Source organism: Pseudopipra pipra, chromosome 5 (genome assembly GCF_036250125.1).
Source record: "Pseudopipra pipra isolate bDixPip1 chromosome 5, bDixPip1.hap1, whole genome shotgun sequence".
In the NCBI taxonomy this organism is placed as follows: domain Eukaryota; kingdom Metazoa; phylum Chordata; class Aves; order Passeriformes; family Pipridae; genus Pseudopipra; species Pseudopipra pipra.
The window spans coordinates 14,026,930-14,039,641 of record NC_087553.1 but is presented as its reverse complement, the minus strand read 5'-3'; the positions used below and the strand labels follow the sequence as shown (position 1 = coordinate 14,039,641).

Here is a 12,712-nt window from a genome sequence, read left to right as displayed (position 1 = left end):
CACGAGTGACTGAGTGTCCCTGCGGGGGCTGCGCTGCCGGGGCGGCAGGGACCGGAGGGCTGCAGGGGCCGGAGGGAGGGAGCCAGCCCGGTCGCCTTCAGCGTACGAGACGGCAGCGTTCCTTCCCCGTCGCCCTCTCCGCTCGCCGGCACGGGCCCCCCCGACGGCAGCGGGTCCGCAGCTCGCCCCCGGGCCAGCCCCCCGCCCCCCCCATCCCCGGGCCGCCTCGCCCCCTCCAGCGAGCCCCATCCCGGCGGCGGCGGCGGTGCCCGCGGCGGGGCGGGCGCAGGGCGCGGGGGGCGGGCGCGGGGCGGGGGGAGGCGGGGCGGAGGCGGCCGGAGCCCCCGGGATCCGCCGGCACCTCCCGGGCCCGGCACTCGCCGCCGCCGCCAACTTCGGCCGGGAGGTCGCCCTCGGTGCCGCCGTTCGCGGAGCCCAGCGCCGCCGCGGCGACGGGGAGGGCAGCGCCGGCAGCCTCCCCCCGCTCCCCTCTCGCAGCCGGCGGGGGGCTCGGCCCGGGGCGGCGGCCCCCGGGGCAGGTGCGTCCCCTCGCGGTCTCCGGACGCCGCGACGCCGCGGAACCCCGCGCCCGCCCGCTCACCTGCCGCCGCCGCCCGGGGACGCGGCGCCCGGGAGATGCAGGTAGGAGGCGGCCCCGGCCCGCGGTGGCGGGAGGGCGGCGGCGGCGGGAGGAGGAGGAGGAGGAGGCCGGGGGGCGGGAGGTGTTTTTCCGCGCCGGGCGGTGCGGACCCCCGCGCTCGTCTCGTCCCGGGCCCGGACGCCTCCGCCGGGCGGCCCCCGAAGGGGCGGGAGGCAGCGCGGGCAGTGCCGGGGGTCTCTCAGTTCTCGCAGCGCGGGAGACACGGCAGCGTTTCGCCGCCGACCCCGGGCGGCGCGGCCCGGAGGCGCCCCCGGCCCGTCACGGCCGCCGGTCGGGGCGGGGCAGGGCAGGGGCTGCGGGGGGCGCGGGGATCGGGCGGTCCGGGCTGCGCGGAGCCCCCGCGGCGGACGGCCCCGACCGCGGGCAGGGGCTGTCGGGGGGGCCCCGGGTGAGCCCTCCCGCCACACGGAGCAGCGGAGGGGCGACCGGAGCGCTGGAATACGGCCGGCTGCGGGGTGGCCCCGGGGTGGCCTTGGTGGAGTTGCTGCGGTGGGAGAGACCTGCTGTGACAGGACAGACGCTGCCGGAGCGTGAGAGGTCACCCTCCGGCAGGAGGGATGTTGCTGGGGTGCGAGGGATGCTCCTCTGGGGTGGCAGACACTGTGCTGGTGAAACAGATGTTCCTCAGGCATGACAGACATGAGTTCAGCAAAGCAGATGTTACTCCAGTAAGATGGACGTTACTTGGGGCACAGGGATGTTACTCTCGGATGAGGACCCTTTCCCTGAGCGTGAGCACAGCTGCTTTCCAGAGAGCACCCAAGCCCCCAGCCCACACTGTCCTCTCTCACATGCCTGCGGTGTGGCACAGGCCATGGCATGTGGAGTGGGAAAGGGTGCTTGTGCACATGGCAACACAGATGAGTAGTAATGGTGTTCCTGGTTTCACCGTACCAGGGCACAAGCATCCCAGTTATGTCTGTAACAAACATGCTGTTTTATGAAACTTGGGGTTTTTTTTCTGGGAATTACAGTGCAATACTTCCCTTAGTGATAGGGGTAAAATAACTTCCCCAAACGTATTTTTGTGTGCTGTCATACACTTGGTTGCCCCATCGTTTTGGTAGTTTTCCTCTGCCATCAGGTGAATGTCTCTGTCAGTCTCTCTATCCAACTTTCATCTTCCTCTTAATTCCCTGCTGCCTGCACCTACATACTCACCTGTTCATCTTTGGGACTGTGGTGCTTTCTCTGACAGAGCTGTTCCACACATATGTACCAGCACTTTTGTTCTGGCTTCAGTTTCTTCCTAGCCAAAAACTTGGGTTGCTTGTGCATCGCATTCCTTGTGTGCACCTGCACGTTTCCAGTGTAATCTGCTGTACTCCACATCACCTGCATGTGCAGGCTGTCTTTTGCATGGATGCTTCCTCCTCTGCCTATGTGTGAGGGGCTCTTTCCTACTGCCCTTTGTTTGGGCTTTTGTGTCCACACAGCCTCGGGCACACACATACAAAGGGCACACAAGGTATCTCTCTCCTTTGCACTCACCTTCATCTCTCTGTCCCTTCAGAGCCTGCCTGGTGCATGCAGGTTTCTAATGCCTCCCCCACCTTCCCCTACAGGCTTAGACCAACACTCAAGTGTAAGCCTGTCATTGTCCTTCCTTCCCGTGTTTGCTGCTGGGCATTGACATGTGAGCTGAAGGCATCACTTTTTCTGGTGGTGGGAGGTTTCACCTGCAGGTGCCTGTCTTCTGTCACACAGATGCTGTTGAGAACCAAGTTGGATATGTGCTCTTCTTTCCAGAAGAGAAAGAAGTGGGCTTTCTTGAAGTTGGCTAGAGAGACACTTTTCTTAAACCAGTGTCCTGTGCATGGACACCTGGGTTTATCCAACATGAAGGCTGGGCACTGCAGGGATTCAGGTGGAATGTTTTTTACCCCAAGTGTCCAATGTGAGGGATTAGTTGCCATATGTGCAGTGAAGCTAGCCTAAGTACTCAGGTTTTTTCCTTCTTTTTTCAAGAAATTTGCTGAGTATATGGAGAGAAAAGTGCGAGGCTGAGCTGCCAGTGTGGGGTAGGAGGCAGAGCTGGGGAAGTAAGCTGGCCCTGTTCCAGCTGTGGGTTTTCTCTGTTCACAGGCTCTGTCACTCACGTTTCTGTGCCCAGGATTGTCTGTGAGAGATTTCTTCCTTTTGGAAAGGAGTCCCTCCCTAGCTCCTTCAGTATTAGCACTCCTCTCCTCTTGGTAGCTGTAAGCTGTAAGCCCCTGCGTCCTTTCCCTTGTTTCTAGTGCATGTAGAATGAAAATGTACATGTGACTGACCTCTGTTTAGGAAAGCTAAAGCTGAAGTCGTGGCTGCAAGCTCCCAGCCCTGAGAAGCCTTCTCTCTCAACCTCTTCCCTCCCAATCTGCCAGAATTCACGACATCAATTGAAAAAAATTGAAGTTTTGAAAAGTCTAGAAAGTTGGGGGGTCCTATTTTTTTTAAAGAAAAATTAACATTCTTGTATAGCAAAGTCTCCAGGAGCTCGGTCTTTTAGGAAGAGATCAAATACCATGAAATTTTTAAAAATTAATAAATCAGTGCAGTCACCTTTAAGCTATTTGTCCCTTTCTCTAGCCCAGTAGGCCTCTCTGTTTCTGGACTGCTTCACATCTTGCGTCTTTTGTCCTGAAGTTGTTGGGTTTGGGTTTCAAGGCGCGCAGGGAAACCAGTTATTTTCTGAAAACTGCATGATTGCTCACTTAAATGAATATAAATTGTTTCTATTCATAAGATCTTTTTTTCTAACAGCTGATCAAAGTTCCAGTGAAAACCATTTCATCATTTCCAAATAAATTGCGCACACACACACTGAGCATTTCGGAGAGACTTTGAAACACAGAACTTTTAAAATCAGGATGTGCATAGCCAAGGCTTGTTGTTATGTAAGACAGGGCAGTCTGTGATTTGATTCCACTTTTGCATAGAAAGGGACCTTTGCTTGCTGGGGAAAGGCATACAGACTTCATTAAAACTGAAGGCAGCACAGAGAGGACTCAGGGGAATTTCTCCTGGACTGGAAAAAATCCTTTTCTAATGCGAGATTTAAGGAATGTAGACCTAGGTAGCGTTTCAGAAAGAACATGGTGTGATACCTGAGCGCTTTCAGCAGTTCTGAGGGTGCTCAGAGAGCTTTCTAATTCAGGAGAGAGAACTTAAGGCATGTGGCTGGGCATTTAAGCTCTGTTAGAAACAGGCAGTGTTTTTAACAGCAGGGTGATTGACCATCTGAACAAATGACCAAAGGCAACCTTAGCTCCTCCAGCTCTTAAAATCTTCAAATAAAGACTGGGTGTCTTTTTGGAAGAGGCGCTTTACTGAAGTTCTTGGGCTCACTGCAGAGGTAACTGGCTGAGACCATATGGACAGAATTAGAGACCAGCCCAGACCCTGTGATCCGCCACCCCCTTCCAAGCTCTGGCTTAGGCCTTGGTGAAGCTTACACAAGCCTTCCCCTGCTCTGCCTGAGGTGGAGCGACGGGGTCACTGAGAGCAGATTGTGGCTTTTCGGCACAGCAGTACCCACCAAGTGGGGATGCTCTCGTGTGCCTTGTCAGTGCACACCCGTGCTCTGCGGGAGTGCTTTGTGAGGGGAGCCCATTGTAGGGGGGGCAGTCTTGTGTGAGTGTGGGGATGCTTCCCTTGTCCTTGGGAGCTGTAAAATGGGCAGTGAGCTTTTAAGTCTTGCTGTGGGGCTGCAGGCAGTGCGGGGAAAGGAGTGCTGTGTGTCTCTTCCAGGTCTTGGGGCCTGGATGACTCAAGATAGAGTTTGGCTGAGTTTACAGGACCAGCTCCTTGTTCTTGCTTCTTTTATCCTTTTTTTCCCTTCAGAAAGGGAGCTCATCAGGGCTCTGACACCCAAATGGCTACACTGGTGCTGTGGCCCCTGTGTTTCTCATTGGGTTTTCCCTGGTATGTTTCCTTTGCAAGGTCCCACTGCACCATGTGTAGCCAGGACTTGCATCTCTCCTCAGGCTGCAGAGTCCTCCATGCTTCTCTCAACAGCTTTCCTGCTTCCTGGGGACTTTGCCTGGCAGGCAGATGCTTAGAGCAAATGATGGGGAAAAAATGCCCTTGTGATTGGGTGCTCCCAACCCACTTGCCCCCAACAGCCCTATTCTGAGGTGCCCCATCCCCACGGTGTTTTTTTTTGAAGGATCCTCCCCGGGGCCTGGCAGCAGCAGATGGTGAGGGCTGTGTGAACCCCATCTCTTCCCCTCAGTATGTTTACCTGTCTAAATTTAACTCCCCAACCGGCTTCATCCATCCTAAGCCGACCTGTTCTCTTGTGGCTGAGCTGTGGGTCTGGCTCCTGCTGCAGCGTTTCCTGGCTGCCTTGGGCTGGTGGTTTGCTGCTCGCTCCCTCTCTCAGGGGGATGCTGGCTCTTTTGAGGTCCTGGACAAGCCAGTTCTCCCTCTTGCAGGTTTTATTTTTAAATCTGGTTGCACAGCCCTCAGGACTGGAGGGTCCCTTGTTGTCTCATCTCTGGTTGCTGAGTGTTTATTCCACAGCGGGCTTCAGGAAATCTCCCCTTGTCCCGCTACAGCCCACAGTTGTTTTCCTTCTGGCTGTGGTTGCTCCCAGAGATCAGGCATACTGAGTTGCTCCCTGGCCAGCTCTAAAGGGACAGTGCCTCTTTCTGCTCCCTTAGGGATCCCAGCAGTGGGGTCAGTAGGTGACTCCCTGTGAAGGCATCTTCGTTATTTCGCTTTGTTCAGAGCTGGGCTTCTCCAAGCTGGCTTTTGTCTGAGTTTATTTGATAAATGAGTGATGTGCCCCCTCTGCTTCACAGGAGCTGGAGAGAGGGAGAAGCAGAGGAGAGGGAATGCTCCTGTTTCTGGACAGAATTTGCTTTCTTTAGTGTTTCCGAGTTTGGGACAGTAAATATGGCCCAACCTGGCAGCCTTCTTCATCTAAATAAAACCATCGAGATCAAACCATTCATGTCCTGCAAGAGACCCCTAATTGATCTCTGCCTTTCCGGGCATGCCTGCTGTGTCATGTAGCTAATGCTGTGGTCTACCACATGAGAGAGATGGTTTGAATCCTGGCCTCCTCTGCCACTCTTTGAGCTAACCCGGTGGCCTTGTGCTTAATACTCTCATATTCAGAGGAAAGGTAGTGAAGGCCAGGGTTTTCAGCAATGACTGGTGATTTGGGGTATCCAACTTGAAACGCTGTCAAAGGTCCCTTTTTTTTTTTCCCCCCAAGGTTCAGCTATTTCGGCTACTTGGGCAGGCTTGGTTACTCAAAATGACTAGTCTGTTGTGCAAAGATTAATCTCGGGATCTGGAGCAAAACAAAATGAGATAAATCAATGCACAACATACCAGGGATACTCGAATGAGTCTTCCTAGAGTGGGAATCGTTTTGTGGCCGGAGAGCTCATGGTACTGTTGCATGCAGGGATTTCTAAAGAGTTCTTGGTTTAGATTAATTTGTGGTTTAAAGTAGCTCATGGGAAAGGCTCAAAGGGTTTGATAGTTTTTCTATTAGGGAAAGAAAAGGAGAGCAACATAGTATCTTTGTATATATAGAGAGAGATATCTCTGAATACATATGAAGTTTAAGTCTTGGTTTGAAGGATTTGAGGGAAAACACGTTTTCTGTAAAGTCTCCCATCTTGGAGGTGAAGGAGACTGAAGTGGCTCAGTGAAACATGTGTCTTGGGCTTGTTTTTTTCCATCATTAAGGTCAGAGGGTTAACAAAACTCATAGGAATACTAATATTTCAGTGGTCTCCCTAAATTTATCTTCCTTCTCCAGTTGTTCTGTATTTAGCTTCTTGGCTGATTTGGTATCGTTGTTTCACTGAGTCCTGAAGCATTGTAGCACCTCTGTTATGGATAAGCTGGAGCTCTAAAGCAAATTAAATGAGAATCTCTCTTGCTTAGCTGTGAAAATGTTTCTGAGCTTTGTTACGCATCACAGTGTCGAGAGAAACATATGAGCCCAAATATGTCTTCATTAATGGAACACTTTTCAGAAAAAATAATTTTGTCATTGTCGGGTTCATTTCTCCCTGAGGTGTCCCTAAGTCTTCTGAAATTATCTCTAATCATAAAAAATTGATACTGTACAAAAGAAAATTAAGTTCCTTTTTTTCATCCTCTTTTTACAGATATAGCTATTCCGCAGGTTTCTTTATTATATTCTGTGGTCCAGATTTGTTAATAATTACTGTAATTATTGGTCCTGGCAGCATGTCAGGGTTTTGTTTAGTAAATATTTTGTCACTATCATCTCTGTGTCACAGCTTGAAAGGTTTGTAGTATTCTATGGGTGTTATCACTGTCAGTTCTGCCCAGTTTTGCATCTCTGAAAACTAACTGAAGCTTTACACTCTTGCATTGAGACAATGCAGATATTCCTGGGGGAGCTCCGTTACTCCACATGCTGTACTGGAAGCTTCTGGTTTTGGACCAAAATGTCAGCTCTTGCCCCAGTGCATGGTGTGTACAATCCAGATTTCTCACCCACATCTGCAGCCCTGTGGGTGGCTGCAGCTGTTATTCCACCTGCGGAGATTTCACAGCCTGCCATACAGGTAGAGCGGAGTGAGTGCCTGTGAATTATGACCAATTACCTGTCCCAATTTCTTTTCTGTTTTTATAACTAGTCCCCATTTCCACCTATTCTTAACAAGCTGTTTGGGAGTTCTGCCAATATACAAAATGAACTTCTAATAATTTTTTATTAATGGCAAGGAAGTTTTCAGCTGGGTAAGCTTGGTAAGTGCGGCACTGGTTTTTTTAAGTTTTTACTGAAGCTGCATGGGCTCTTTAAGCATCTCTGCCTTTCTCCAAGAAGCCTGCACAATCCTGAAAGGCTTGAGAGTTGCTTATCTCTTCCATAGCACGGTGAGAAGACCAAAGAGTGGGTCTGTATTTCTGCGTGACAGTTGCACCTCAGTGGTATAAAACCCCATTGCACGTAATAACCAAAACTTTTACCCACAAGGCATATAAATCTTCTTTATCTTCTGAGAAAATGGTGCCAATTAGGTCAGACTCACACACCAGGAAAAATTTACTGTCTCAATTTGGCTGCTTGTGTTAGGCTGTGTCTGTAGCAGTGCTGGGCTTTTCTGCCTGTGCAGCTCTGACACCTTTCCAAAGCCCATGAAAGAAGGGAGCATTTCTGCAGGCACAGCTGTGCCCATGTGGCCATCTTTGTCAGCACAACAGTGTTCACCGGGGTGTTGGGAGACACGTGTTTTTATTATATTTTGTTTTCACTCAATGAACTAAAAAAATTTTCGTGGGATAACCTTGATAGTCTGGACCAGGCCCTGCTTATAGAGGCCGGGTAATACTTCTAAGTCAAGCATAAAAGCAAGCTAGAAGCAATAGGAAAAGTGGTTGCGTCTAGACAGAGTTAGTTAACACAAACTAAGCCTTACTTTAGCCTATGGACAAGGCTGAAATAGGAAATGTATTTTAAATACATTAGAGAGAAGGTTCTGTCAGTTTGTTGCCGCTTTTGATAAACCTGGGTGAGATCTGAGCTGGCAAACCTCATACTTTATGCAGTTGATTCCAAGCCAAGCAGATGGAAGGCGACCATCACAGCATGGCTCTGAGCAGGCATGGAAAGCTTTGCCTGTTAGCTGTACCAATTCCTGCATCTCCCTGCGGCAACAAGGAGGATTATCCTCTTGTTTCACGGCTGGTCCAGTAACTCATTCTTCCTCCTGGTAAAAGAGGTGGTGATCTTCACAAAGCCCAAAACCTTTAGGTTTAGGATTATCCAGCAGACCTGTGTGCAAGTGAATGTGTATGCTGGACTGTAGGGTATTCTGGGAGCTGGAGCAGGGATAGGGGATGTCCGGTCCTGTGGAAATTGTGGCTCATTCACATGTTGGGACAGGTGTCAGAGGCTGCCAGGGGGTGGTCATAGCTTTCTAAACTGAGCCTGGGATTGAAAGAGCTCAAAAGCAGCACCCATTCCCAAATTATAGACTGACATCCAGAAGGTTCATCAATCTAACAGGTGCTGGTCTGACGTCGAAAGCTGCAGTCACTTGAATACGATCAGTTCTCCCTTTGGTACTCAGGCAAATGTTGCTGGTCTGCTCAGTCAACAGTTTTGACTCCACCTAAACACATTTTACATTTCCCTTCAGCTCCTCTGTCCAAATGTACGGAAGCCTTTGGCTTTTAATACCAACATCATCACATCAAATTCACCACTTTATGCTGCCGCTTTTGCCCTGGTAAGGCTTTTTCTTGGCATAGCTCAGCACTGTGCTGAGTGGATCTTCCAGACCAGCTTGATGACTGGCAGTCTGAGGTCCTGCATCTGTGACTAGTCCCTGTAAATTGATGTGCTCTGTGGTTGTGGTGCTGTGCAGACTTGCATGTTCACAGCCATTGTCCCTTGGGTCTGAAGCAGCGCGTTAGTGACGGAGTGGCCTTTTCAGTCAAAGTTTACAACCTTGTGTTTGGGATATACTGCTTTCTCATTGTCCTTGCTTCCACAGAAAGCTCTGGCTGGTTATTTCTGCACAGGGCAGAGGTTCCTGGTAGTTATACATCTGCCTAAAGATGTCTTCAGAAATTTTAAAGATGTCCCCAGATTACTGGAGTTGGAATTAGGCTTTTGTTTGTGATGATGTTTTTTTTTCTGCAGAGAAATAATATTCAATATTGAATAATATTCAATAATTTAGTGTTTTCAGAGGCCCATTTACCTTTTCCTTTCCAAGATTTTGCAAAACCAACCTTTGGATAGAGATCTCTAATCTTGCATGCAGACGAAGGGATGCTGCTTTGGAGGGCGTCCAGGAGTATCTGCAGACCCCACTCCTCATCTGTGTGCAGAATGAGTTTCTGTTTCTCTACTACTCATCTGACACCATGGACCACTTTCCCTAAATTAAAATATGTAATTACTCTGTAATATTTCATGTTTCTAAAAAAGTCTGGGTGCAGGTGTATTCCTGAACTTCTAAAGGGAACCTCCAGTGTTGATGGGATAAGCCCATTGCAGACATCCATATGCTTGGAGCAAATGTCCAGTTCTCAAGCAGCAAAACAAGCACTGAGCTGGTAAAATGAAAAAGCTCTCATAAGCAAACATGGTGTGTTCTAAATTGAAATTTTCAGAAGAAAAACATATTTTTCCATAATGGTGTTTCAAAACCTAATGATTTCTGTTTCCGCTTGACATTCAGACTTAAATGTCCTCTAAGCCTTTCTTGTAGATGGGGTGACATTAGCCTTCTTCCAGTCCTGTGGGATGTCCTAAAATCTCCATAACTGGTCAAAGGTTATGGAGAGCAGCCTCTCAGTGACATCAGCCAGCTCTCCTAACATCCTTGGTAGATTATGTGAGGGCCCATACATTTTTACAGTGCTGGTAGACAGAGAAAATTCTGGTAAAACATTTCAAATGTTTTGTTTCTGTCAATAATATCTTCCCCCCACCCCTGCCTTTTCATATCAAAAAGAGTTTGGAATTGGTTGTAGTATGAAATAGTATAATATTTTGACCTTTCATCCCTATTTGGGATGCAGGCAAATGCTGAAATCCCAGCCCTTCTTGGGGAACAGAGATTCCATTCTCTGACCAGATCCACAAAAGTATATTTCCACTGGTTTTGCTGGCTGGCTACTTCAATACTTTGTCTGTGATGACTTGTAATTCACTGCAGATTGAATCTGTGGTGTGTCCACATGGCTGGTCTGGAGAGGCTGAGGGCAGTTAATCTTTCTTGCTCTGTGTTGTGCTTTCAAATTAATATCCAGATTTCTTTCCGAAGATAAATTTTCCTTCCAAACCAGCATTTGGTAGTGCACTGCACAGCTGCCTGATACATGTTCCATGCACAAATGAGGATTCTGGTGCTCTTTCAGTCTAGCTACAGGCTGTTATATGAAATCAGGATGTTTTAAAATTTGAGACAGCTTCTTGGTCGTCTATTGTTTGCAATCTCACAGACTGCCATATATCTTTCTCCTCAGAAGTTACTTTTTCCCCTTCCCACCATTGTGGGGAGCTTTTTCCTGCCGGGCTCTGTGCAGTGTGTCTCTGAAGCAGTTTTATGGTGTTCCCCAGAAGCATGCTTTTGTCAGGCTGCCTCAAAGAGTAATCCAGGGAAAAGTCTCTGAAGCAAGAAACATCCTTTTCTGTCTGGCTTTGAGGTGTTATCTCCCCTCTTCCAAAATGCAGTTGGCTCCCTCTGCAACCCTAAGCTGTTTTGTTTGGAGCGAAGAGAGCTCAGAAAATCAAGGGAGGCCACACACATAAACAACTGTGTGTGAAATCAATTAATCTAAACGAGCAGGAGACATATTCTTGAAGGAGAAAAGACTGGTTCTCACAGAAACCTCCCTTGTGTATGGCACTGGCGGGACTGTTACAAACATTACATCACTGGAACAGTGATGAGCTAGGTGAGTATTTTAAACTTTTTGGCTAGTATTGGCCAATATTTAGAGGAAGACTGGCGTTTGATTGTGTTGGAAGAGCATTCCACACTCTTTGTGACTATTTTAACAAGTGATTTTTATTACAGAAATGCTCACAGATACAGTGGTAGCGGGCTAAAGTGAGCACTGTTGAAGGGACCTGAATTTTGGCATCTTAACTTCAAATATTTGCATGATAAATTTGGTTCCAGGCATTGCACTCACCCAGTCAGGGATAAGAAGCTATGCCTGTCATTCTTAAGTGTTTGGGTAGTAGATACTGTCAGCATTACGTACACAAGCAACCTATAGGACAGGAATTACTTGCAGGAGTTTCTGTAAACAATTTGATACCTCAAATTAGGGAAAAATCTTGTATTGCTTTTTATAACAATCTGATAAGAAAAAGAGGTTTCTTCAAGTTGTTTGTTATGGACTGTTATTTGTCTCTGCGGTTGCAGGACTGTGAAACGGGATACCGATGTCCAGGGATTTCTAAACCTAGTTAGCTCTTGGTCACACAGAGCAGCAGTGCCCAACTCTCCCACAGGAGGAGAGTTACTCATGTCTCAGCACGCTCTGGTCCTCTGCTTTACAGTGCCCAGGGGTCAGTAATTACGATCATATCCCAGTTTCACTCTGCATCTCTTTAAATAATGGTCTCCTCTCGGCTGAGGCAGCGAGAACACGAGCAAAAAGCTGTGCTTGGCTCTCTTGGCTGAGGGAAGGACATGGAAATGAGGCCTTGAGAGAGCACTCTTCATGGGAAAGGAGCAAAAGACTGGGGAATCTAGGAGACAGCTACTCCACTCAACTTCTTAAATTGTCACAGGAGAGGATGGAGCAGTGCAACTCTGAGAAATCAAAGGTCTCTGTGCTTGTAGTGTTACTCAGAGAATAAAGTCTTATCATGGCCACGAACCTTCTCTGGCTCTACATTAACTCCCCTTTGGGAGTGGGGAAAATGGTAAGAGAAATTGTTTTGTGTTTTGCACTGAGGGCTCCTTAATGAATCACACTCTGCTTAGGCCAGCTCTGAGCTGAAAGTTCATCCTGTAGAGCAAGAAGTTCCCAAAGATTTGACCTAAAACCAACTGTGTTAGGGAAAGCAGGCTGGGGGTCTTGATGGGTTAGTCCTGTTCATGCAACCTTGTTGTTATGTTTTTCTGTGATTTCTTGATTCATTTCTGGTATAGAATGGATTTTTTTACTGATTTGAGAAGAAAAGGAAGTCTTTTATGACTAAGACTTCAGTGTGTAAGTTATTTTCAGTTGAGACCAGGAGATTGTGCAGCATGGAAGCCAAGAAGATGCCTTGTGTTCCTGTGTGGCAGCTGAGAGCCCTTCTGAGGAAGGCAGAAAGCCCTCCCTGTGGCTTTCTGGGGGAAGAGATTCATCACCCCATACAACCAGCTGGTACCAAAACCCTGGCTGGTGGATGCTTCTGAGTAGCCACTACCTTTTGTCGTTTTTATCACAATAATTTGGCTTATTTGCTCTCTGATTTGATGAGGCTGAAAAGAGATCTCAGGACATCCCAGGCCCTCAGGGCAAAACCTCGGCTTCCTAGAGCTGTGTTCATTTTCAACCCTCCCACAGCCCCGGGGTGACCCACCCCGGAGTCATGTCTCAGGGGAGGTGTCTGCT

General features: G+C 48.8%; 1 protein-coding gene across 2 annotated transcripts in view; it reads left to right on the top strand.

Annotated features, from left to right (window-relative positions):
• Window positions 1-359: 359 nt before the first annotated feature.
• The window catches only part of WNT5B (Wnt family member 5B), a 75,265-nt gene continuing 62,912 nt past the window's right edge, over window positions 360-12,712 (top strand). The window contains exon 1 of one of the 2 annotated variants that reach the window (XM_064654568.1): window positions 360-642. In XM_064654568.1, coding sequence (XP_064510638.1) covers window positions 637-642 — 6 coding nt within the window. In that variant the 5' untranslated portion in view covers window positions 360-636. The remainder of the gene's footprint in view (window positions 643-12,712) is intronic. The other variant, XM_064654570.1, reaches the window with a different exon arrangement.